The sequence below is a fragment of the Xyrauchen texanus genome, chromosome 8 (assembly GCF_025860055.1).
Source record: "Xyrauchen texanus isolate HMW12.3.18 chromosome 8, RBS_HiC_50CHRs, whole genome shotgun sequence".
Classification (NCBI taxonomy): Eukaryota; Metazoa; Chordata; class Actinopteri; order Cypriniformes; family Catostomidae; genus Xyrauchen; species Xyrauchen texanus.
Window position 1 is genome coordinate 42,137,236 of NC_068283.1, and position 26,319 is coordinate 42,163,554.

The following is a 26,319-nucleotide window of genomic DNA, read 5'->3' on the forward strand; positions in this document are numbered from 1 at the left end:
CAGTGCCCATGCGCGTATTTCTCGCACATGCGCAGTCGCGTTCGTGTCCGCCGCTCTGGCTGTAGTAAAGATGGCGTGTTCCGCGACTCGCAGCTCCGCACGCTGGATCACAGTGGCCGCGTCCTCCTGCCACACACGAGCCTGTCCAGCCCTCATCTCCTGCCCGAATGGAGCCTACAGGAGCTTCTCAAGGCTGTCAGGCCGGCCGATATGGACGACAGGCCTTATGTTTGGAGGGAGAGACGGGACTGCGGTGACATTGAGAGGCATGACAGGTGAGTTGTGCACTGAACCAGGCCTGATGAACATTACACTGCGTACAAACTACAAACGCTGTCCTTCAAACACCATGTGCAAGAATGAGGTATGAGCTAATCCATATAGATCTGCCTTACTCTGTTGGCTAGAGATGATTTAAGAATGCGTATTTGTTTGCAATATGGTTAGAAAGCAAGATGTCAATGCATGCCAATGGTACATCAATGCATGTGATCAAGAACTAGCTAATCTTCTGAGCATTACAGCAATTAAACTGAGGAAGAAAACACATGAGATAAAAAAAAAAATGCATAAATGAATACAAACAGTCAGCAATTAAATTAACCTAAATTACAAACACAAATACAAGTTATATATTACAAAGTTATAATTATCATGGGGGCCTGGGTAGCTCAGCAAGTATTGACGCTGACTATCAACCCTGGGGTTGCGAGTTCGAATTCATGGAATGCTGAGTGACTCCAGCCAGGTCTCCTAAGCAACCAAATTGGCCCGGTTGCTAAGGAGGCTTGAGTCACATGGGGTACCCTCCTTGTGCTCGTGATTAGTGGTTCTCACTCTCAATAGGGTGTGTGGTAAGTTGTGCATGGATCGTGGAGAGTAGCATGAGTCTCCGCATGCTGTGAGTCTCCGTGGAGTCGTGCACAACGAGTCACATGATAAGATGCACGGATTGACGGAGGCAACTGAGACTCGTCCTCCGCCACCCGGATTGAGGTGAGCAACCGTGCATCACTCACTGAGGGATCTACTAAGTAGTTGGGAATGGGGCATTCCAAAATTGGGAGAAAAGGGGATAAAATAACATTTAAAAAAAATAAATAATGATCAAATAATCAATTTTATATCCATTGGAATGGTAAAGTTACTAAAAATTTTTGTTTTTTCCCTTTATTGTACCTTACATTTTTATTATGTTGGCTTGACGAAGCCATCGTACTGTTATTCTACATCTTGGTTTAGGTTTTTTTCCAAAATCCTCTCAAACGAGACCAAAATTTCCAACACTAACACCCTGTCTTCAACGGGTGCATCCATGGACACAACGAAATGACTTGAGGCTGTCTGCACTGGACGCGCCGAGTCATGAAGAGTCTAAACTGTTTATTTGTGTTGATGGCAGCAGTAGCGCCAGTGCATGTAGAGCAAAATAGAACAGGACATCCGTTTGCTGTCGGTGTGATGCGCCGCAACAGACACTTTTAGTGTAGACCTCATCATTGATTATAATGGATTCTATTGTTTTTGGCACGATGCCACGCGTCACTCTTGTCTGGTATAGACGGGGTGTAACTACTCCTAGAGGTTTCAAGTTAAATCCACAAAATTCAGCACAGACATTTTATGACCATGTCCAAACCAGACGCAATGCCATGACACATGATAAAAGGTATCTTCCATTGGTAATCAGAGTTTTTGTCCTAACCAGCCACAACGAGCAACAGGGCTTTCGAATTTTGGCATGGATACTATTTCTGTGACGTCGCACCAGGCAGCACAGTCAACAAATGGGTCTCGAGTTATTCTTATTGCAGCGGGCACAACACGGCGCAACGACTTGAGGCTGGCTACACTGGATGTGCCGACATAATCTAAACTGTTTGATGGATGTGCCTGGTGTAGACAGGACCCTTGTGTTGGAGATTTTGGTCTCGCTTTAGAGATTTTGAAAGCCAGCATCTCATTAGCAGGTTCAGAACAACATTTTTGTTCAAGGGTGTCGCACACATACTGAATGTTGTGCTTGATGTCTCGTTCTCTTTAGCCGGAGCTCTGTCGGAGCACCGGTTCAGAATGGTAGTGGGGTGACATGCTGGCTCATTCCAACTTTCTCTCCGCTTCCCTGTTATTGGAGATCGGGGAGATAACAACAGGAGTACCGCGTGAACATAAACAGTCGGAACATACTGATGAAGGATGCAGTTCATCAATTAACTTCCCTGTGTATGTGTGTGATTGTGTATTTATCCCCTCTGGGCTTGCCGTTGAATGCGTTACAGAGCATCGGTGAGAAAATGAGTTGTGTTCAATAAACACACTGTACTATCTGTGATTGCTCTCTCAATTTTATTGTCAATAATCCTCATTTGAGTGTATGAATATTGCAATGTCACGTCAAGTCTGATGTGGATAGGCAGGTGGCTTGTATCTGGAATCACATTGCATTTGTTTGGGACGAGGCGTTGTAATGTTCTTTGTCTTTAACTTATTTGACTTGCGGTGTTCACACAGCAGATGATGAAATCCCATTGGCTTACATTGATGGAATGTTCAAATGGGCCAGCGGAATGCTCGTTAATTCAAACTCCAATTGTCAAAAATTCAAATGTAAACAAACATACACAAGCCCTTGATCTGCTTTAAGTTGTGCTCTCTCTCGGGGAAAACGGTTGTAATAATTGTGATTTTAATGTAATTGTATAACTATGTGGACAGGTATGGGCCCATCTGACATCAACTGTAAGCTGTCGTTCCACACCAGTTCTCCTGTTAATAAACAAGACTTCTACCAGATTCTAGGAGTCCCACGCACAGCCACACAGAAGGAAATTAAGAAATCTTATTACCAGGTAAAACACCATACAGTAGACTAACTGATACTGTACCACTTTACATTAGATTCTTTGGATATTATTAGTGGATTGTGACCTTTGACTTACATTTTATTTTGTCTTCCCATTCAGTTGGCAAAGAAATATCATCCAGACACTAACAAAGAGGACCCACAAGCCAAGGAGAAGTTTGCACAGCTAGCGGAGGCCTACGAGGTTTTAAACTATTTTCTCTATGAACGCATATTGGTGTGGACATTAGGGCTGGAACTAATGGTTATTTTGATAATCGCCTAACCTAACGAACGTTAGAACGATTATTCGACAATTATTTTGTTGCAGTGTATAATGGGGCAAAGACTTGCCAATTTCACCTTTCTGTTCACTTCGATCTATCTTTAACTTACAAAAAACAAACACTCTCTTAATAAATTATGTATATTATGATTCACTAATTCGTGAACCATCATGTTATAATCTAGCTGCATTAAGCACGTGTGCTCGAGGGACGAGCGTATCCACACCAGAGTGTGCATCAGCCAGATGCAGTTTCAATATCTCACACAACTTATAGAAGCGACGCTGACCGCACAGAGAAATGCCAGTTTCGGAGCTTGTAGTTATTTACATGACCTGCTTCCATATTATTTTAACTTTTGTAAAGCTGTAATGCATTAAACATAACTGCGTTAAAGATGCATCACAAGGTGTTTTCTTATAAAGACACTCGACATGCAAATTTCCTCATACTTTGCGATCTTCATCACCTGAAGCTGTTTGGAGTGCGTCTGGACATTGAGCTGCGGTGCCCCCCTTGCGCGCCATCATTTGTTTAATATAATCACATGCTACTTTAAATGACATCAAAAGACTAATCGACAACTAAAATTGTCGACGTTGTCGATAACGTCGACTAATCATCTCAGCCCTACTGGACCGCCATATTGAGTTTCCGCTGAAAGTACCCAATTGTAATATCATTAGTTGTCTTCAGGTGCTCAGCGATGAGGTGAAGAGGAAGCAGTACGACACGTACGGTTCTGCCGGGTTTGACGCGGGTCAGGCTGGTGCCGGTCATCAGCACTACTGGAGCGGAGGAGCGAGCATTGACCCAGAGGAGCTATTCCGCAAGATCTTCGGAGAGTTTTCTGGAGCGCGAGGCTTTGGGGATTTTAACGCCATCTTCGATCAACCACAAGAGGTCAGATATATAAATAAAGTTTCGAGAAGTGCTCTCTTCTTTGATTCTCTTTCGAGTGATCAGGAACATTTTTGACATTGTTTATGTACTAGACGAAGCCTGTTAAGAAGGCATTTATGTCTTGATGTTTTACTTTGGTAATGTCTTGTAATTCAGATTTTTACAGTAATAATGAAATATTACTTTAATATCTTTCATCATATTCCCAGTGGGTCAGAAGTTTACATACACTTTGTTAGTATTTGGTATCATTGCCTTTAAATAGTTTAATTTGGGTCAAATATTTTGTGTATTCTTCCACAAGCTTCTCAAAATAAGGATTGAGGTCAGGGTTTTGTGATGGCCACGCCAATGCTTTGACTTTGTTGTCCTTAAGCAATTTTGCCATGGCAGATTTCTTTTGATTTTGCCATGATATCAAGCAAAGAGGCACTGAGTTTGAAGGTTGACCTTAAAATACATCCACAATTCAGTACACCTCCTATCAGAAGCTAATTAGCTAATCTTCTAAAGGCTTGACCATCATTTTCTGGAATTCTCCAAGCTGCTTAAAGGCACAGTTAACTTGGTGCATGTGAACTTCTGACCCACTGGAATTGTGATATAGTCAATTAAAAGTGATGTGTTTGAGTAAAATGAAAATTTGTTTAATTCTTTAAAGTACTGACAACATTCCTTCCAAATTCCCAATAAAAATATGGTCATTTAGAGCATTTATTTGCAGACAATGACAACTGGTCAAAATAACAAAAAAGATGCTGTGTTTTCAGACCTCGAAGAATGCAAAGAAAACACATTCCTCTTCATTTTTAAACAAAACAACTTTAATGTTTTAACTTAGGAAGACCTCAGAAATCAATATTTGGTGGAATAACCCTGATATTCAATCACCGCTTTCATGCGTCATGGCATGCTCTCTGCCAGTCTTTCACATTGCTTTTGGGTGAATTTATGCCACTCCTCGAGTGGTGGTGGTGTAGTGGTCTAAACCACATAACTGGTAAACTGGTAATCAGACGGTTGCTGGTTCGATCCCCACAGCCACCACCATTGTGTCCTTGAGCAAGCCACTTAACTCCAGGTTGCTCCGGGGGGTATTGTCCCTGTAATAAGGGCTCTGTAACTTGCTTTGGATAAAAGCGTCTTCCAAATGCAAACATTTGTTTGATGGCTTGTGATCATCTGTCTTCCTCTTGATCACATTCCAGAGGTTTTCAGTGGGGTTCAGGTCTGGAGATTGGGCTGGCCATGACAGGATCTTGATCTGGTGCTCCTCCAAACACACCTTGATAGACCTGAATGTGTGGCATGGAGCATTTTCCAGCAGGACAAACCAATCCTCATAGTTGGGGAACATTGCCAGAGCAGGAGGTGACAAGTTTTCTTCCTGGATAACCTTGTTCGAGGTTTGATTCATGCATCCTTCACAAAGACAAATCTGCCCAATTCCAGCCTTGCTGAAGCATCCCCAGATCATCACCGAACCTCCACCAAATTGCACAGTTGGTGCGAGACACTGTGGCTTGTAGGCCTCTCCAGGTCTCCATTAGATGACCAGGTGTTGTGCAAAGCAGAAAATGGACTCATCAGAGAGATGATCTTACTCTAGTCCTCTACGGTCCAACCCTTATGGTCTTTTACAAACCTCAGCCTGGCTCTTCTTTGCTTTTCATTGATGAAGGGCTTTTTTCTTGCTTTTCACGATTTCAGCCCTGCCCCTAGGAGCCTGTTTCGAACCGTCCTTGCCGTGCACTTCACCTCAGTTGCTGTTTGCCATTCTTTTTGTAGGTCACTTGATGTCATCCTAGCTTTGTTGCTCCTGTGTCTGCTGCTTGACCTTGTTCTTATGGACCGCCATCTTTGAAATTTTAAGCATCGAGGCAAGCTGATGCTCAATGTATCCCAGAATTGAACCCTTCTTTTGGCATAGTCAATAGATATTTTCTTATTCCAGTTACTTTTGAGGTACTACTAGCACTGTTTTTGCCATCCAGCTGGTCCTAATGCAAGAGGATAGTGATGACCACGGCAGTGGTTTCTATACTTTTCCTCATTAAATAAGATTTGGTTCAGGTGATCTCATTAAGTAGAGTGTGATTGTGTTGGAATTCAATAGACACTGGAATGGCTGCCATACATGTTGAGATGGTGATTTAAGAAAAATTTGGAGTGGTCTCTTAATTTTTTCCCAGAGCTTTATATACACTCACAAGCCACTTTAATATGTGCACTTGTACATCTACTTATTCATGCAAATATCTAATCAGCCAATCATGTGGCAGCAGTGAAATGTATACAATCATGCAGATATGGGTCTGGCGCTTCAGTTAATGTTCACATCTACCAGGGCCTGGGACCTCAGCGAGTATTGACGCTGACTAACACACCTGGAGATGCGAGTTCGAATCCAGGGTGTGCTGAGTGACTCCAGCCTGGTCTCCTAAGCAACCAAAATTGGCCCGGTTGCTAGGGAGGGTAGAGTCACATGGGGTAACCTCCTTGTGGTCACGATTAGTGGTTCTCGCTCTCAATGTGGTGCATGGAAAGTTGCGTGTGGATCGCTGAGAGTATTACGAGTCTCCGGTGTCATGCACAACGAGTCATGTGATGAGATGTCCGGATTGACGGTCTCAGAATCGGAGGCAACTGAGACTCGTCCTCCGCCATCCGGATTGAGGTAACCGTGCCACCACGAGGACCTACTAAGTAGTGGGAATTGGGCATTCCAAATTGGGAGAAAAGGGGATAAAAATAAATATAAATGTAAAAAAAATCACATCAACCATCAGAATGGGGAAAAAAGTGATCTCAGTGATTTCGAAAATGGCATGATTGTTGTTGCTAGACGGGCTGGTTTTAGTATTTCTGTAACTGCTGATCTCATGGGATTTTCTCACACAACCTTCATTCATTGTGCATTCAGAGACTATACATTTACTTATTCTGCTGTCACGCTTTTACATCTACTTTCATAAATTGTGCTTTTAACAGTATGTTATGGAGTTGACGTTCGCTCAGGCTGCCAAAGGTGTGAATAAGGAAATTATGGTGAATATCGAGGGCACGTGCCAGCGCTGTGACGGCAGAGGACACGAGCCAGGATCTAAAGTCCAGCATTGCGGCAGCTGCAACGGGACGGGCATGGTGAGCAACGCACTTTGAAACACCGACAACAGATGGACGATATAGCGGTGTCCATTTAAAGGTCAAAAAGAGTACAATATCTGTCCCTGTAGGAGACCGTGAACACTGGGCCATTTGTGATGCGCTCCTCCTGTCGGCGCTGTGGTGGTCGGGGTTCAGTCATTACCTCGCCCTGTACGGCGTGTCGAGGAACAGGTCAGACTAAACAAAGGAAGAGTGTCACCGTGCCGGTACCTGCAGGTGAGTTATCGGGGTTAAATTAGTAATATCTCACACACTTTGATTCATGAATAGATTGAGGGGTGACTGTGGGGTGTTTTTGCAGGTATTGAGGACGGACAGACGGTCAGAATGCCGGTGGGGAAGAAAGAGATCTTCATTACATTCAGAGTGAGTACAGCACATCGGGTTTGAGGAATTCGGTTGCAATCCACTTTTTCAATTATAAGGCGAATATGGTTTTATTTAGTCATGTCAAAGAATGTATAAACTATACATTTGCATATATAGAGCTCTGTTTTTATTCATACATTTATCGTCAATGAGGTTTACATATACTTAGTCATTAAAACTATTTTTTTTTAACCTCTCCACAGATTTGATATTAGCAAACTATAGTCTTGGCAAGACGTTTAGGACATCTACTTTGTGCATGACATGAGTAATTTTTCCAACAATTGTTTACAGACAGATTGTTTCACTTGTAATTGACTATCACAATTCCAATGGGTCGGAAGTTTACACACACTAAGTTAACTGTGCCTTTAAGCAGCCTTTAGGAAATTAGCCAGTTAGCTTCTGATAGGCTAATTGGAGTCAATTGGAGTTGTGCCTGTGGATGTATTTTAAGGGCTTACCTTCAAACTCCGTGTCTCTTTGCTTGGCTGTCATCGGAAAATCAAAAGAAATCAGCCCAGAACAACAACAAAGGACCTTGTGAAGATGCTGGAGGAAACAGGTATACGAGTATCTATATCCACAGTAAAACTAGTCCTATATCAACATAACCTGAAAGGCTGCTCGGCAAGGAAAAAGCCACTGCTGCAGAACCACCATAAAAAAGCCAGAATACAGTTTGCAAGTGCACATGGAGACAAAGATCTTACTTTTTTTAAATGTAAGTGTTTGGCCATAATGACCATCGCTATGTTTGGAGGAAAAAGGGTGAGGCTTTGAAGCCAAAGAACACCGTCCCAACTGTGAAGCATGGGGGGTTGCAGCATCATGTTGTGGGGGTGCTTTGCTGCAGGAGGGTCTGGTGCACTTCAAAAAATAGATGACAACATGAGGAAGGGAAATTATGTGGATATATTGAAGCAACATCAAGACATCAGACAGGAAGTTAAAGCTCAGACACAAATGGGTCTTCCAAATGGACAATGACCCCAAGCACACCTCCAAATCTGTGGCAAAATGGCTTAAAGACAACAAAGTCAAGGTATTGGAGTGGCCATCATAAAGCCCTGACCTCAATCCGATAGAAAACTGAAAAAGCATGTTTGAGCAGGAGTCCTACAAACCTGACTCCGTTACACCAGCTCTGTCTGGAGGAATGGGACAAAATTCCAGAAACTTATTGTGAGAAGCTTGTTGAAGAATAACCAAAATGGGGTGTGTGGTGTGTTTCTTTGTGTACTTTGTGTTAATCATCTGTGTTTGTCTCTCAGGTCCAGAAGAGTCCGATCTTCAGAAGGGACGGTGCTGATATCCATTCTGATGTCATGATTTCTATAGCTCAGGCCATACTGGGTGGCACAGTCCGAGCGCAAGGATTATACGAGACCGTCAACCTTTCTGTGAGACGTTTAAATATTATCATGCGGTTATGCCAATTCACCAATTTAACTTCATCTGACCCCAGTTGAAATCTCCCGTAGATCCCAGCTGGAATCCAGTCCGACCAGAGGATCCGGTTGTCCGGGAAAGGAATCCCGCGGGTCAGTGGCCACGGTTACGGCGACCACTACGTCCACGTCAAGATCAAAATTCCCAAGTAATACACTTTAATTTTTAAGCAGGCCCAGATTAAATTTCTGAATTTAGGAGGAAATCTGTGAAACAGATTCTAATGTTGTTCTTGACTAGTTTTGCATCAGGGCAAAAATCAAGTGGTGCAGATTACGTTGCAGTAGCCAAACCTAACATGAGCTTTCACTGCTGTCCAGGATGTTGACAGACAGACAGCGAGCGCTCTTGATGAGCTATGCAGAGGACGAAACCGACGTGGAGGGAACCGTCAGCGGGGTGACCAGCACCACTGCAGGTAATGACATAAAATGCTGCACATTAGAGCTTCACAGTGTAAATGAAAACATACATGAAAAACATTTTTGGTGAAACAAAAGCATTTGATTTGAAAAGTTTATGGCCACATCCACACTAATACATTTTCATTTGAAATTGCATTAATTTCGATACATTACGTCTCCCTTCCTCACTGGAACGACGTTTTTCTCCACCAAAAAAAACAAAGACTTTCGAAAGTTAGGAAACCGTTTATTAAACAGATTAGTGTGGACGTGTCTTAAATCATTGCATCTATAACAAACTTCAATGTACGACGTTATTGTTCTGTAACATTGTAACGTTTGATATTTGAATGGGATTATGAAGTTTTTAGACGGATACTGTGTGTTAGTCATGTACGTTATTGTCAATCTCCAAAAATGACATATAAGAAGAACCATAAAAGCACAATTACATTAGTCCTTGTGTATTTTATTCAAAGCCACTTGTAGGCATGCATCGTAATCTAGGCTTGGTAAATACTTGAATATACGGAGCATTGTTACCGAGCCAAGTCTCCATTGTTTCAAAATAAAAGTCCCTTTTGTGCTTTGGGCTTGTGTTTAGTTAAAAGTCCCATTTTAGGCACCAAATCTTCAATTTTCCTGGTTTTATTGGGATTTTGGATGAACAATAAACTACGTCTGGGACTTTTAGTTTTATAATCATTATTTTTAACATTCTGCAAATGTATTTAAAAAAAACTGATTAATCGGTTATTGTGTTTTCCACGACCTAATGTATCGATTAGGGATGCAAATTAAGACATTTTAGTAATCGACAATCATTAACGTTAGTGAATGAAAATCGATTAATCATTAACAATTACAATAATAATGTAATAAGTGGTAAACCGCTTGAAACCAAAAAATATATATTTTTCTTAAAATAAAGCTTGATTTATACAATGTTTGTTTTTTGACTGACCAACTGTTCTAATGCAACATTGAAAACATCAACATTGCATCTGAGAAAAATGCCCATACTGGAGAAGAAATGTGAAAACATTAAATGGAGTTAGTATGTGTATGTAGACTACTGTTGCAACTTCTAATAGTTATGGAGTGTTGGTGTAGTGGTCTAAACCACAGTAATGGTAATCAGAAGGTTGCTGGTTTGATCCCCACAGTCACCACCATAGTGTCCTTGAGTAAGGCCATTAACTCCAGGTTGCTCCGGGGGGATTGTCCCTGTAATAAGTGCACTGTAAGTCGCTTTGGATAAAAGCGTCTGCCAAATGCGTAAATGTAATAGCAATCCTTTGTCCTAGTGGGGCTGACCCATCCCTGACCTGTGTCACAAAGCAAAATGGCTGAAATTAGCGAGATTTTAACGATTGAAATGAGATGCTTGGTAATTCGCTTCACTATCTGGTTCGTGGCTGTCTGTGGAAATGAAAATTCTCTCATCGTTTACTCGCCTCTATGCGGTCTCAAACTCAAATGACTTTATATCTTCTGCAGAACAGAAATTGAGATATTTTGACAGAGATATGCGTGTTTGTCCATACAATGCAAGTCAATGGGGTCCAGCACTTTCAAGCTCCAAATAAGGACATAAAGGTAATCCATGGATTAAACCACTGGAGTCGTTTGGATTACCTTTATGCTGCCTTTATGTCCTTATTTGGAGCTTGAAAGTGTCAGACCCCATTGACTTGCATTGTATGGACAAACACTCATCATATCTCCATCCAAATATCTTAAATTGAACCCTTGTGTTGTTTGTTCAAAAAGGACCAGCCCACAAAGATTGTTTATAAATCTCTCACATTGAATATATATTCTGTGCTCAACACACACACACACGTTAATGAACATGCACCTGTGGAATGGTTGTTAAGACACTAACAGCTTACAGCCGGTTGGCAATTAAGGTCACAGTTATAAAAACTTATGACACTAAAGCGACCTTTCTACTGACTCTGAAATACACCAAAGAAAGATGCCCAGGGTCCCTGCTCATCTGTGAACGTGCCTTAGGCATGCTGCTTGGAGGCCTGAGGACTGCTGATGTGGCCAGGGCAATAAATTGCAATGTCCGTACTGTGAGACGCCTAAGACATTGCTACAGGAAGGACAGCTGATCATTCTCGCAGTGGCAGACCACGTGTAACGACACCTGCACAGGATTGGTACATCCAAATATCACACCTGCGGGACAGCCACAGGAAGGCAAAAGCAACTGCACGAGTTACACCAGGAATGCACGATCCCTCCATCAGTGCTCAGACTGTCTGCAATAGACTGAGAGAAGCTGGACTGAGGGCTTGTAGTCCTGTTGTAAGGCAGGTCCTGACCAGACATCACCGGCAACAACATCTCCTATGGGCACAAACCCACCTTCACTGGACCAGACAGGACTGGCAAAAAGTGCTCTTCACTGACGAGTCGCGGTTTTCTCACCAGGCATGATGGTCGGACTCACGTTTATCGTCGAAGGAATGAGCGTTACACCGAGGCCTGTACTCTGGAGTATGATCGATTTGGAGGTGGAGGGTCCGTCATGATCTGGGGCGGTGTGTCGCAGCATCGTCGGACTGAGCTTGTTGTCATTGCAGGCAATCTCAATGCTGTGCGTTACAGGGAAGACGTCCTCCTCCCTCATGTGGTACCCTTCCTGCAGGCTCATCCTAACACGACCCTCCAGCATGACAATGCCACCAGCCATACTGCTCGTTCTGCTGGCCATGGCCGGCGTAGATCCCATATCTCAATCCCATTGAGCACGTCTGGGACCTGTTGGATCGGACGGTGAGGGCTAGGGCCATTCCCCCCAGAAATGTCCAGGAACTTGCAAGTGCCTTGGTGGAAGAGTGGGGTAACATCTCACAGCTAGAACTGGCATATCTGGTGCAGTCCATGAGGAGGAGATGCACCGCAGTACTTCATGCAGCTGGTGGCCACTCCAGATACCGACGGTTACTTTTGAGTTTGACCCCCTCCTCCCTCCCTCTGTTCAGGGACACATTAATCCATTTCTGTTAGTCACATGTCTGTGAAACTTGTTCAGTTTGTGTCTTAGTTGTTGAATCTTTTTATGTTCACACAAATATGTATGAGTTTATAATCAACTCTACTGTTGTTGTGAGGTCCTTTTTAATCATGACCACATTCAGTTCATGGTCTGTTGAAGATCATCGATTCATTTTTGTGTTTGTTTTTCTTTACAGGTAAAAGATCAACTGGAAATTGAAAGACTGACCCTAGTGCAGATTCCGGTTAACTGCCTGAAGACTACGTGACAGACAGGACAACAGGAGAAGGAACGGAGACTCTTGCTGTGGACGAGCTCACCCCCCTCAGAAGCTAAATCTGGATGTGAACTAAACTATGAGGACATCTTATTATTGACTTGATTCCAGAGGAATACGAATCATATGAACTACCATATATCTTTGGTCCATTTGTAACCTTAAAAAGTTATAACTAGTTTTCATTTAGAAATACAGATTCTGATTCTCGAACAGAGAAAAATCCATAAATATTGAATGCCCAAATTGCAGACATACATCTCAGAGATGTCTGTTTTAGATATTTTGACGCTTTCCAGATGAAAAGATCTAAAACAAACTTCTCGTAGATGTACGTGTGCTATCTGGGATCCCTTGATGGCCGTTGAAGTAGGTGGTGACATGTGCAGAAAGTGTCTCTGTTGTCATGAGTGCCTATAGATTACTGCTAATAATGCAGATATCTAGGGCCAGCTAATACTTGGTTCTTTATATGTTAGTTCTTGATCTACCGTCAACCAAAACCACTTTTCCAAACCTGTGATCATGCTACATGCATTCATTCAACAGCACTCTTACGTTTAAATCAGTCTGCCTCATTTGCACTGTACATGGACAGCTGTTGATATTATATTGTTATCGTGTTATTGTAGAAAGTACATATTCAATAATGAATTAAATGATTTGTGTGAACATTGTAAATGACTGATTTTTGGCAGAGGAAATGCCTTATAGATGAATTGCAGCCCTGATGGCACATATACATCACACAGATGTCGATTTGATGCTTGTGTTTACATCTGGAAGATGGATTATTTAGGTTGTTTGCTCATCTGCAGTACGTCTACAAGACGTTTTTTCTCGGATGTCAATAAGACGTTCAGCAGATGTCTTTGAGGTGTTTATGTTGGATTGTTTGTAAATCTGATCTTTATAAGACGTTTAACAGATGTTGATTTGATTGTGATGCTTTCCAGATGAAAAGATCTGAAACAGACATCTCTGAGAAGTACATGTGCTATCTGGGAGGTGAGCAAATAACATGAAAACATCTTTCAGAAGTAAAAGTGACAGATGTGTGTGTGTTACCTGGATCATGACTGTACTTGAGTAGAAATATATACAAAAACACTCAAGTACAGTTGAAGTCAGAAGTTTACATGCACTTATGTAGAAGTCATTAAAACAACTTTTTTAACCACTCCACAAGTATTATATTAGCAAACTCTCATTCATCTGTACAAACAATAGTATTCAAGTATAAACACCATGTGACCACGCAGACATCATACCGCTCAGGTAGGAGACACATTCTGTCTCCTAGAGATGAACGTAGTTTGGTGCAAAAAGTGCAATTCAATCCCAGAACAACAGCAAAGGACCTTGTGAAGATGCTGGAGGAAACAGGTAGACGAGTATCTATATCCACAGTAAAACGAGTCCTATATCAACATAACCTGAAAGGCTGCTCAGCAAGGAAGAAGCCACTGCTCCAAAACCACCATAAAAAAGCCAGAATACAGTTTGCAAGTGCACATGGGGACAAAGATCTTACTTTTTGGAAAGATTGAACTGTTTGGCCATAATGACCATCACTATGTTTAGAGGGAAAAAGGGTGAAGCTTGCAAGCTGAAGGACACCATCCCAACAGTGAAGCATGGGGGGTGCAGCATCATGTTGTGGGGGTGCTTTGCTGCAGGAGGGTCTGGTGCACTTCACTAAATAGATGACATCATGAGGAAGGAAATGATGTGGATATATTGAAGCAACATCTCAAGACATCAGACAGGAAGTTAAAGCTCAGACACAAATGGGTCTTCCAAATGGACAATGACCCCAAGCACACCTCCAAAGTTGTAGCAAAATGGTTTAAGGACCACAAAGTCAAGGTATTGGAGTATCACAAAACCCTGACCTCAATCCGATAGAAAATATGTGGGCAGAACTGAAAAAGTGTGTGCGAGCAGGAGTCCTACAAACCTGACTCAGTTACACCAGTTCTGTCTGGAGGAATGGGACACAACTCCAGAAACTTATTGTGAGAAGCTTGTGGAAGAATTCCCAAAACATTTGACCCAAGATAAACAATTTAGAGGCAATGATACCAAATACTGACAAAGTGTATGTGGACTTCAACTGCATAAATATTTCTGATGACTTTTGCTTCACAGCAACTGAACACTGCAACAAATTGCACATGTGTAAATGTCAACAGCATGCTAGTGCTAGTGATGACAATTCATCATGTAATCTTTCGATGCATTTGATTCCTTTGAATCTGTCAATTCGTTTCAAAAAGCGGATTAAACGCTTCAAGTGAATCGACTCGCCAATCTGAATCAGTCATGAGAAGAACCCCGGACAAAGCGTCCTCTGTTATTGGCTAGAAATTAATTGATGCATTTTTTGTCTTAAAAACATGATGAATGTGTTAAATACTGATACATTTATTTGGATAAGATTTGCTAAAGTGTCCCACCTTTCCTCAAACTGTCCTTGTGTGTGGTTCATAAGTTATTCAAATCGGTTTAGGCTACATTTAATATATAGTGTATGAATAAATAATGACCAGATGCACAGTTCAAAATCCATTTAACCTGAAATTATTCATTTAACCATTGATTTGTACTTTTGATACTGAAGTACATTTAATATCAGTTACTGTAATACTCAAGTATTTTTCTCATGAGCCACTTTAAACTTTATATTTACTTAAATATGACTTTTAATGTATTTCAACAGAAAAAATAAATGACACACTGAATGTAGCCAGTTATAAATGTATTACTCCTAATTAAAGTGACAGCTGTTTTAAATGAACCTGAACTGAAAAATAATGCATACTTCTTATTGCATACTAGATTTTAAAGGGAGCATGATATGATAAACATTTCAAACAGTATTTAGCAAATATCAGGTTTTAAAATGACTATAATACCATGGACAATGCTTCAAAATTAACTAAAGGAAAAAACACTACATCAAAATCACTCAATTTCTCTTGAAGTTTTCAGTAACTTCAGAAGCAAAATAATCTCCCACATGAATATGACCTACATAACACTCAAATACATTCAGTTGCAGAACACTTTAAATGCATCGCCATCTGTTAAACGTAGCCCATTTTAATACAGTAATCAGTCATTTCCTTTGGTTCAAATATACCAAGCCATGGACGGAAAGTACAAATTCCGGATCTGCTTTTACACGGGACACTTTTAAGGAACATTGTTCATCACTATAATGAAGTGACTGTTTTAGTTCTTATATAAAACTATATAGAAATCAGTGCACCCTTTCTGACCATCCAAGATAATACTTTTAGATTAAAGAAGTGTATTAAAATACACACGCCTCAGTAAATCACACACACATGGTCCCAATGCATCATCTCACAGTGCTTTGGGGAACATTGCACATGCTGTGGCGTTCGGTGTTACTCTTGCTTGACTAGCCTAAATGCTAGCTATAGTAACTAGTGAATATACACAGCCAAACAAAACAAGACAAACAAACTAATTCATATATAAATCACTGTTTTTCTTGTTCTCCAATACTGTTTAATTAAACAAGCGTATATTGTTTCATCATTGAAACAATATACGCTTGTTTAATTAAAAAACTAAATTATTTAAGATACTAAAGCTTGTTTACAGGGAATATATCTTGAGTGAATTTTATTACGCATAAACCTAAAAAAAACCTCACTGTATTTTGTATTTGTGCTTTAAACAAGAAAATAAAATGCTTAAAAAACAAACAATATCTTCCCTTAAATCTAGTCTTAATAGCTTTGCAATGTTGTGCAACTGAAATAAATATATCAGACAAAAATAGCGATTAAGTTATTTTTTGCAGTGCAGTTCCACGAATTCTGTGTTCCCTTGATTGAATCCCATTGAAACACTCATACATGTCCAATGATTGTTGAACAGGCCCTGTAAGAGGGTGAACCCTGGTGAAACTAATTATAGACGGAAGTATCGGTCATTCTGATTAATCGGACGTTTTTTGGTCATTTTGGGATAATCGGCATCAGCCCAATAAGTGTGCCTTAGTCGGTACTTGTCAACACATTACACACATTTTCAAATATATTTGTACTGAATTTCAAGTAAATAAGGAGTAAAATACTGTATGTGTTTTTTTTTTTAATTTGTATTATATGTACACCGATGAGCCACAACATTAAAACCACCTGCCTAAAATTGTGTAGGTCCCCCTCGTGCCGCCAAAACCGCACAAACCTGCATCTCAGATTAGCATTCAGAGATAAACCAGCCCATGTCACGGTCCAAATCGCGGAGATCAAATATTTTCCCCCATTCTGATGGTTGATGTGAACATTAACTGAAGCTCCTGACCTGCATCTGCATGATTTTATAGATTACACTCCTGACACACGATTGGATGATTGTTGGTGCCAGACGGGCTGGTTTGAGTATTTCTGGGGTTTTCACACACAACAGTCTCTAGAAGTTACCCAGTAACTCAGATAACCCCTCTGTACAATTGTGGCGAGAAGAATATAATCTCAGACTGCTGTTCTGAGATGTGTGTTGGCACTGTTTTGGTGGCACGAGGGGGACCTGCACAATTTTAGGCAGGTGGTTTTAATGTTGTGGCCAAAACCGCGCCAACCCGCATCTCACAATAGCATTCATGTCACGGTCCAAATCGCGGAGATCAAATGTGTTCCCCCATTCTGATGGTTGATGTGAACATTAGCTGAAGCTCCTGACCCGTATCTGCATGATTATATGCACTGCAGCCACTCGATTGGCTGATTAGATGATCGCATGGCATGATTGTTGGGATTTGCACACACAACAGTCTCTAGAATTTTCTCTGAATGGTGCCAAAAACAAAAAAACATCCAGTGAGGGAGTTACACACTACGGTAACTCAGATAACCCCTCTGTACAATTGTGGCGAGAAGAATATAATCTCAGACTGCTGTTCTGAAATGTGTGTTGGCACTGTTTTGGTGGCACGAGGGGGACCTGCACAATATTAGGCAGGTGGTTTTAAAGTTTTGGCTGATCGATGTATATCAGTAAAATCAGTCCATGATGACATTTTACATCGCCACGGCTTTTGAGTCAGTATTGCGTAAAATAAGTTGTTAATTTAAATTAAGCACATTTATGTCCATCAAAATTTGTCTGTAAATTGTATTATAAATATAGGCAACTATTGGCCTAATCCGGTTCTCTAGATATCGGTATCGCCATCAGTTAAAGCCAATATCGGTAGAGTAAAAACAGCTCAAACTGGTTCATATAACTGGTAATCCATGAAGCTAAATGACAGAAATATTGTGCTAAAATCAAGATGTGATAGTTCAATATATTCAATGTGCAATTCTTCTTTCTTCCACATTCAAAACCTTTTCATAAAGGCTTTTCTTCATTAACTGTTTCACCGGCAAATTAAGTGAACAGGCATTTCAGTAGTCCGAACAGCAGATGCACTGCGCTTCTTTTAAAATGGGACCGTGCAACCAAGTGCTTCCTGTAGTATCACCTATACCTTTAGGAAAGCATATAGTTGCACGCGTGCAGTCCTGTTGTATACCGTTAACGTGCGCTCTTGCATTACCATGGCGACTACAAATCTCAGTCCCTAAGCGGGAGATGAGTTTCCTTTCAATATCTGTGCCATTAAACCAGATGTTAATTTTAAGGAGTGTCGGATTACATGTAACGGTGTTACGTATTTAAAATACAAAATACTAGTAACAGTATTCCACTACAGTTACATTTTAAATGGTTGTAATTAGAATACAGTTACTTTCAAACAGTATTTGGATTACTAAAGAGATTACATCACATTTTACTGTCATGTTACATTTAATAAATGTATGTAACTTTAACTTTCTCAGCAAGATTCTCTTTAAACTGTTGCTCCGTCATGACAGCAGTGAACCTGAAAAACGTAATAATTAACTGTATAAATTAAGCACTAAATGAAGTGGCAATTTTATTAATAAAATAACTTTATGCACTAATTCCTATTATAGCACCCCCTTGTGGCAACACTGATGATTGTGTCGCATTCGAATAGCGTTCGGACACATTTCAAACCGAAATGACATGTGAAATCAAGCTTGGTTAGCTAGACGCATTTGCGTTTACGTATTTGCGTGGAGTATGCTTCAGGCTTAAGACTTCTTGCATTAAATAATAATTCTATGATAAAATTCTTCCACAAAAAACAAAACAAAAAAAAACATCCCGCCCTTTTCTGCAGCTCTCAACCATTAACTCCATATTTCATAAACACTGACTGTCACAATAACATGCTAACCTATGAGATCCTGCTTTTAAAGAGTGTATTTTCATAAGTTAGGATACATTTACCCGAGGACAAAAGGGCAAATGGTTCACACCAAGTGGAAAATGTTTCAAGGGTTCAAGGTGTGGAATGCGTCGCAATTTTAAAGCGCGAATTATTTAACATATGACCACTGCCTCCTCTCGTTGGGTCACAAGAAGTCACATGATGTACCAAGCAGCCAATCCAGCTAAGGCAGCAATCCAGGCAGCCAACAGGACTTGAGCGGAGGGTTTTTTAAGCACGATCATGGCCATCTGGCAAATATACGTAGATCCTCCGCTGGCAGCTGAAACAAAGAGAGAGCAGAATAAATAATACTGCAACACTATCCTTAGAACATGATATATGTGTGGATCATTAATGTTTTTCACACATTTTACACATAACTCTGGGTTATCAACTTTGTATATGATGTGAATTAAGTTCAACCAATCATAAACAATTTTTTTTTACCCCATTAAATATCCATGTGTCATATGCTGAACTCAGCCTGATCTCATGAACATTGTGGCAGCATTTTGGCAAAACTAAATTGTACGCCTTATTACACGTTTGGATGCAGTTTCCCAGTTAAATGTCCAGCAGGGGGCGCAAAAGCGAGTGGAAGCATTTTGGCAAAACGAAATTGTACGTCTTATTACATGTTTGGCAGCAGTTTCCCAGTTAAATGTCCAGCAGGGGGCGCAAATGCAAGTGGAAGCATTTTGGCAAAACAAAATTGTACACCTTATTACACGTTTGGCAGCAGTTTCCCAGTTAAATGTCCAGCAGGGGGTGCAAAAGCGAGTGGAAGCATTTTGGCAAAACAAAATTGTACACCTTATTACACGTTTGGCAGCAGTTTCCGGTTAAATGTCCAGCAAGGGGTGCAAAAGCGAGTAGAAGCATTTTGGCAAAACGAAATTGTACACCTTATTACACGTTTGGCTGCAGTTTCCGGTTAAATGTCCAGCAGGGGGGTGCAAAAGCGAGTAGAAGCATTTTGGCAAAACGAAATTGTACACCTTATTACACATTTGGCTGCAGTTTCCCAGTTAAATGACCAGCAGGGGGCGCAAAAGCGAGTGGAAGCATTTTGGCAAAAAGAAATTGTGCGCATTATTACATGTTTGGCTGCAGTTTCCCAGTTAAATGTCCAGCAGGGGGCGCAAAAGCGAGTGGAAGCATTTTGGCAAAACAAAATTGTGCGCCTTATTACACATTTGAGCAGACACAAAAAAATACATCCTTGCCCTTAACCAACACCTAAACCTAACCGATAGGGTCCAAAAAAATAAATGAGGAATGAAAAGCACATTTTCTGAAGCTTATGTTGTCAGCTTAAAGGCTTGTCTGGTTTCGAATCGCGTATTTCAGAGTCCTGGGCTGAACTTGTATTGAACCTGGAACACTACTTTTAGCTTTGAGGTGTACATGGGATATGGCTCAAGCATCTGGTCATATATTACCCTTTTTGGCAGCGTGGTAAGGGCACTGGCTGTTATCTTCCTGCATGTCACCATGAACTGGAGCTGGATCCAAAACATCATCCTGAAGAGTCTTTCCTACTTCCTCCAATTCTCCAAAAACCTACACAAATTTAATCAAGACAAGTGGACATTACCAGTTATATTGACCTGTATTGTACAAAGACTGAATGTTGAGGAAATTTGTGAGGTGATGTCACAGGCAATGTTGTATGATCACATTAAACTAGAGAGATACTCAGACCTTTCTGCAATCAATCAATCGTGCTTTGTTAAAGGACGCTAGAAATGTAAGATAAATTCATTGTTTTGGCCTAGTTCTGTCTATTTACTTTGAAATCTGCTCTCTAATCTGATGCGAGTACAAAGACTTCATCTGCTGACGAATGAATCTCAAGCCAAGCTGAGCTCGAAAGACTCTTATCTGTAATTACATCATCATTCATCACTCAACTCATAGTCAAGTTCAGACAAATGTATCAGTCTAATAGAGGCAATAAAAAGCTCTCCAGGCAATAAGATAGAATTGTGTTTGCTTTTAAAACCTGTTTAATACATTTTGTATTAATTCAGTGTTACTGAAGAATCACAGCATAAGAGAATGTTCACACATACCTGTTCTTGCACTAAAAATAGCTAAACGCAGTGCATACAACAGAACGCAGGCGTCTTGAGATGCGTCATTTAAAAATGGTGCGAAACAAGTCAAAAACAGCGAGACACAGAGCAATTAGAAACTGACCGATATTTGTAACCGATATATACACTTTTCCACATAATCGGTTATCGGTTCTTTAATATCGGGTGCTTCTGTGCAAGACATTATAAATCAGGGAGACACAGAATTGTGCAAGACACAGTGCAATTAGAGATTGGACGATAATTGGTTAGACCGATATTTTTAACCGATATATACACTTTTCCACATAATCGGTTATCGGTTCTTTAATATCGGGTGCTTCTGTGCAAGACATTATAAAACAGTGAGACACAGAACTGTGCAAGACGCAGTGCAATTAGAGATTGAACGATAATTGGTTAGACCGATATTTGTAGCCGATATATACACTTTTCCACATAATCGGTTATCGGTTCTTTAATATCGGGTGCTTCTGTGCAAGACATTATAAAACAGTGAGACACAGAACTGTGCAAGACGCAGTGCAATTAGAGATTGAACGATAATTGGTTAGACCGATATTTGTAGCCGATATATACACTTTTCCACATAATCGGTTATCGGTTCTTTAATATCGGGTGCTTCTGTGCAAGACATTTATAAAACAGGGAGACACAGAACTGTGCGAGATGCAGTGCAATTAGAGATTGAACGATAATTGGTTAGACCGATATTTGTAGCCGATATATACACTTTTCCACATAATCGGTTATCGGTTCTTTAGTATCGGGTGCTTCTGTTCAAGAAATTTATAAAACAGGGAGACATGGAGCTGTGCGAGACGCAGTGCAATTAGAAACTGTTTATAGGTTTGATATTTTTAACTGATTTTCCCTCATCAGGTTTACCGATAAAGATGGACACAAAAGATTTTACATTTTAAAGATGAATTAAGTGAGGGGCTTTAAAACACGTTTGTATTGCAACTAAAACTAGTCAAATTAATTACTTGTAGACCTTGTGCAATATTAGTTTTGTTAAGCAGTTCACCAGAGGTTTGGGATAAATGATTACGTTGTTAATGTGTCGAATAACAAAAATAAATCAAGAAGTAAAAATCGGTTGTGCATATTGTGTTTTCAGAACAAATCATTAAATAAATGAGATGAAATATTCCATATCATGTCACTTATTAATGTGAATGCAATACATTGATTGTACTATATGTTTATGTGGGAATATGTGTACAGTATATGTCTATTTATTTTGGTGATTTGGACTGGGTTTGTGTTCTTTGTTACATGTATGCTGCCCTACAAAGGCTAAGTGCAGTAACTACAAATTTGGTCAAAAATGAGTTAAGACTTCTAATGGGCTTTATAACATGTGTTCTGTCTTGTGAAAAAATATCTGGGTTAAATTATGTCCCGTTTCAGGATAAATGCATTACCACTAATCTACCCATAACATGTTTGACTGGCTGGTATAAAGACTTTAAAGGCCTTTTTCTCTGTTTCTTTGTTTGCGTAGTTACTGCACTTAGCCTTTGTAGGGCAGTATGGTTCATTTGTGTTATTATGGTTTATCTGTATTTAATTTCTAAGTTGAGATGTTGTGCAAAATGGGTAGAAAACCAGAAAACAAATCTTAATATAAGATGATATAAAATGTTATGAATCCCTTTAAATCACAAAATGGCAGTGCACAGATTTTCATTGCTTCTCACCTCCATATTGAAGTAAAAGGCTCGGTTAGCTTCCTCCACGATCTTCTCTTTGGTGTCCATGTCGAGCTCCAGCTCATTCATCCGGCTGCGATACAGCTGTTTAAAGGCCTTGGCGCTATGAATACCATCAAACTCATAGAAGTTCAGCCCTTCTCCCGTTGTTGGCAGCTTCATAGCACGCTGGGCCACCTTCCTCAGGACCTGACCACCCGACAGGTCGCCCATGTAGCGGGTGTAAGCGTGAGCCACTAAAAGCACAGGGTCATCCCGGCCGATCTGGTGTATACGGTCCACGTAGAGTTGAGTGGCCGGAGAGCAGCTGATCTGGTTTTGCCAATCTTCACCATAGAAATACTCCAGATCCTGCGCCAGAGCATCACGCCGGTGGAGTTCATTAGGGAAGTAGAGCGGAGCGAACCGAGGGTGATCTTTATTTCTTTCGATTTCTTCTTCCATGGCGGAGTACGTGAAGTATAAAGCCACGTGGCCAAGCTGACAGGATAAATGCAGATCAACAATCATTTTAGTGAAACATTGCAAAAGAAATTATTCTAACATCCTTAAAGCAAGATGCATTTTATTTTAACATATTAGACTTGACCGTGAGTTATTCCTTCACCTTAAAAAGCTCCTTGCGGATTCGTCCCCTCAAAAAATCTTTGACAAACTGTGTGTTTTCCGCCTTTTCGTGAACTTCTTTAGTTCCTGCTGCCAACATCTCTGACAGGTCTGTAGGCCTGTAGGGTTCAGATTAAGTTAAGATGTCAGTAATCCAGTTCACATACAACAATGAACGCATTTCAAGAGTTCAGGCTTTAATTCTCGCTTAAGCAAGTTTCTTATTGGAACAAGCCACAAAAGATATCTTAGGAAATAAACAGAAAAACAAAGGATTAAAAAGCAGAGATGAAATAGTCACATATACCTAAGGACCGTAACTCCGCCCTCTTCATACACGACGACTCCTCCATTAGCAGCACTCTTGCCATTGGCCGCATCTTCTGTCTTTATTGCTGACATACCACAGACTTCTGTTCAATATCCCGACTGTTCAAACAAAACATCACAAAGACAGAGGGGTTTCAGTGTATATTACATTACAGACAGCTTCTAATAACTCACTTTAAAGTCATTTTAACATCTCAATCTGCTGAAGGTTATATAGCACACATCTATTTTTTGTCTGTTTATCTATCTATCTACTTATCAGTCTGTATATTGTCTGTCTATTTAACTATCCGTCCATCGTTCATCTGTATATCTGGCCGTTTACCTGGCTGTCTATCTATCTATCATCTGTCTGTCTATCTATCTATAATCCGCTTGTCTGTCTGTCTGTCTGTCTTACAATCTATCTATCTATCTATCTGTCTGTCTGTCTGGCTATCCATCTATCTGCCTGTCTGTCTGTCTATCATCTGCCTGTCTGTCTGCCTTTCTATCATCTGCCTGTCGGTCTGTCTATCTATTATCTGTCTGTCTGTCAGTCTATCTATCTATCGTCTGCCTGTCTATCCATCGTCTGCCTGTCTGTCTGTCTATCTATCTTCTGCCTCTCTGGCTATCTATCCATTGTCCGCCTGTCTGTCTGTCTATCGTCTGCCTGTCTGTCTATCCATCGTCTGCCTGTCTGTCTGTCTATCCATCGCCTGTCTGTCTGTCCATCTATCCATCCATCCATCGTCTGCCTGTCTGTCTATCCATCGTCTGCCTGTCTGTCTATCCATCGTCTGCCTGTCTGTCTGTCTCTCTATCTATCCATCGTCTGCCTGTCTGTCCATCGTCTGCCTCTCCATCTATCTATCGTCTGCCTGTCTGTCTGTCCATCCATTGTCTGCCTGTCTGTCCGTCCATCCATCGTCTGTCTGTCTGTCTGTCTGTCCATCGTCTGCCTGTCTGTCTGTCCATCGTCTGCCTCTCCATCTATCTATCGTCTGCCTGTCTGTCCATCGTCTGCCTCTCCATCTATCTATCTTCTGCCTCTCTGTCCGTCCATCCATCGTCTGCCTCTCTGTCTATCTGTCTTTTTGTTTATCTATTGACTGTTTATCTGTACATCTGTCTGTCTGTCTGTCTATCTATCTATCATCTGTCTGCTTATCAGTCTGTCTACTGATCTATTGTCTGTCTGTCCACCTGCCTTGTCAATCTGTCTGTCTGAGCAAATTTCAATTCCACACAAGCAAATATCAGCAAAAATCAGGAAAATCTCTAATCCTTTCCATTCATTTTGCAAAGTGTTTTGAAAAAAATACCATGTGACCTTTCACTTAGATTAGATAATAAGTGTGATCTTATTAAATCTGGTTTCAGTCCATTGTAATCTACACAGCTCAGCACTGATTAAAAGCTTTATTAGTTTATCAAGAAGATCTAATACACACAATGATGGAAAAACACACAACTCTTACCTCCAACTCAAAATCCTGATGGAGGGGGTGAAAGTTCTTTACACAGTTTTCCTGATATTAATAACAATGGTCGGGCATCCAGTGAGGTCTTTTGTTTCTGAAACACATCCAGAGAGAGCCTCTATTCTTCAGCACAGCCTGTTGTGTTTTAACAGCATTTGTTTAGAGTTTACAGGGTAATGAAAACACAAATGCATGCAGTTACAACAAACGGCCACTCATTGGCATGTCTACAGATATTCCAGTGTTTTCCAGTGACAAGAAGATCACAAACAGAAAGGGAAAATACAGTGTCATGTGTTAAACCAGATACAGTCACATTCAACTAAAAAGATAGCAGGTCAATCTGAAATAACACGATATGACATCAGTGCTTTCGCTAAATTAAATGTAACAAATCAATATGGCATTGTATCTCTGTTTGTCTACGTCATAAAGTAAAAGAATGCGCCTTTATTTCCATACTTCATTTGTTTGTTTGAGGTGTCACTACTTACAAATCAGCTCAGCTCGCCATCAAATCCAGCTTTAAATCAGAAAAAAAATACTATTAATCGATCCGATAATTCTCTGGGAATGGTAACAGATTTGTAATAGATTTTTAACAGAAATGAGCAATAGTCGGATGCTCGTGCGCTTTTGTCTGAAGCGCTCGAGATCTCCGTTACGAACTCAAAACAGGAAACGGCAGGATGAAACCACGTGTGTGTCAGAGTTGTCTCTTAAAGAGACAGTTCACCCCAAAAAATGAATCCTAGCTCAGTAGGTTCCATAAAATGCAAGTGAATGTCGATTTCTCTGTTGAAGCTCCAAAAATCAAAGACAGTTCGCATAAACGTAATCGTCACGACTCCAGCTGTTAAATGAATGTCTTCTAAAGCGATACGATCACTTTTGGTGCATAAAAGTTCAAAACGTAAGTACTTTTTAAGTATAATCCAACACTTCAGGAGAGGGTGGAGTCCAAGCGGTCTCTCGTGTGACGTATTTGCATTGCCATGAAACAGATCTCTTCCGGATGTGACGCACGTGTGGCAGTTCTCGCCTGTTTGAAATGCCAATG

General features: G+C 40.6%; 2 protein-coding genes across 3 annotated transcripts; one reads left to right on the forward strand and one right to left on the reverse strand.

Annotated features, from left to right (window-relative positions):
* The first annotated feature begins 54 nt into the window (after positions 1–54).
* On the forward strand, positions 55–13,430 carry dnaja3a (DnaJ heat shock protein family (Hsp40) member A3a). Its single transcript, XM_052131360.1, has 11 exons — positions 55–275; positions 2,716–2,849; positions 2,964–3,047; positions 3,826–4,032; positions 7,024–7,176; positions 7,269–7,416; positions 7,502–7,566; positions 8,844–8,972; positions 9,054–9,169; positions 9,342–9,439; positions 12,635–13,430. The coding sequence occupies exons 1-11, from the start codon at positions 71–73 to the stop codon at positions 12,655–12,657; spliced, it is 1,362 nt and encodes a 453-aa protein (XP_051987320.1). The 5' UTR covers positions 55–70; the 3' UTR covers positions 12,658–13,430.
* A 1,989-nt stretch (positions 13,431–15,419) lies between these two features.
* On the reverse strand, positions 15,420–25,929 carry hmox2b (heme oxygenase 2b). 2 transcript variants are annotated; one of them, XM_052131367.1, is made up of 7 exons: positions 25,754–25,929; positions 25,257–25,353; positions 23,771–23,892; positions 23,465–23,582; positions 22,846–23,337; positions 20,483–20,603; positions 15,420–19,320 (listed from the first exon to the last, which is right to left on the reverse strand). In XM_052131367.1, the coding sequence occupies exons 3-7, from the start codon at positions 23,863–23,865 to the stop codon at positions 19,193–19,195; spliced, it is 954 nt and encodes a 317-aa protein (XP_051987327.1). In that variant the 5' UTR covers positions 23,866–23,892; positions 25,257–25,353; positions 25,754–25,929; the 3' UTR covers positions 15,420–19,192. The 2 variants fall into 2 exon arrangements, with proteins under 2 accessions (XP_051987327.1, XP_051987326.1); XM_052131366.1 differs by having other exon boundaries at positions 25,257–25,394.
* Positions 25,930–26,319: the final 390 nt, after the last annotated feature.

Bases quoted from the DNA above. Each gene is read 5' to 3' on its own strand.
- dnaja3a (XM_052131360.1), top strand. From the start codon at position 71: ATGGCGTGTTCCGCGACTCGCAGCTCCGCACGCTGGATCACAGTGGCC. The intron at 7,567-8,843 runs GTGAGTACAGCA...TTTGTCTCTCAG, and splicing joins AGATCTTCATTACATTCAGA to GTCCAGAAGAGTCCGATCTT. The intron at 9,170-9,341 runs GTAATACACTTT...ACTGCTGTCCAG, and splicing joins GTCAAGATCAAAATTCCCAA to GATGTTGACAGACAGACAGC.
- hmox2b (XM_052131367.1), bottom strand. From the start codon at position 23,865: ATGTCAGCAATAAAGACAGAAGATGCGGCCAATGGCAAGAGTGCTGCT. The intron at 23,583-23,770 runs GTATATGTGACT...TGAACCCTACAG, and splicing joins GGCGGAGTTACGGTCCTTAG to GCCTACAGACCTGTCAGAGA. The intron at 19,321-20,482 runs GTAATATATGAC...TCTTTGTTTCAG, and splicing joins TTACCACGCTGCCAAAAAGG to CTGCCAGCGGAGGATCTACG.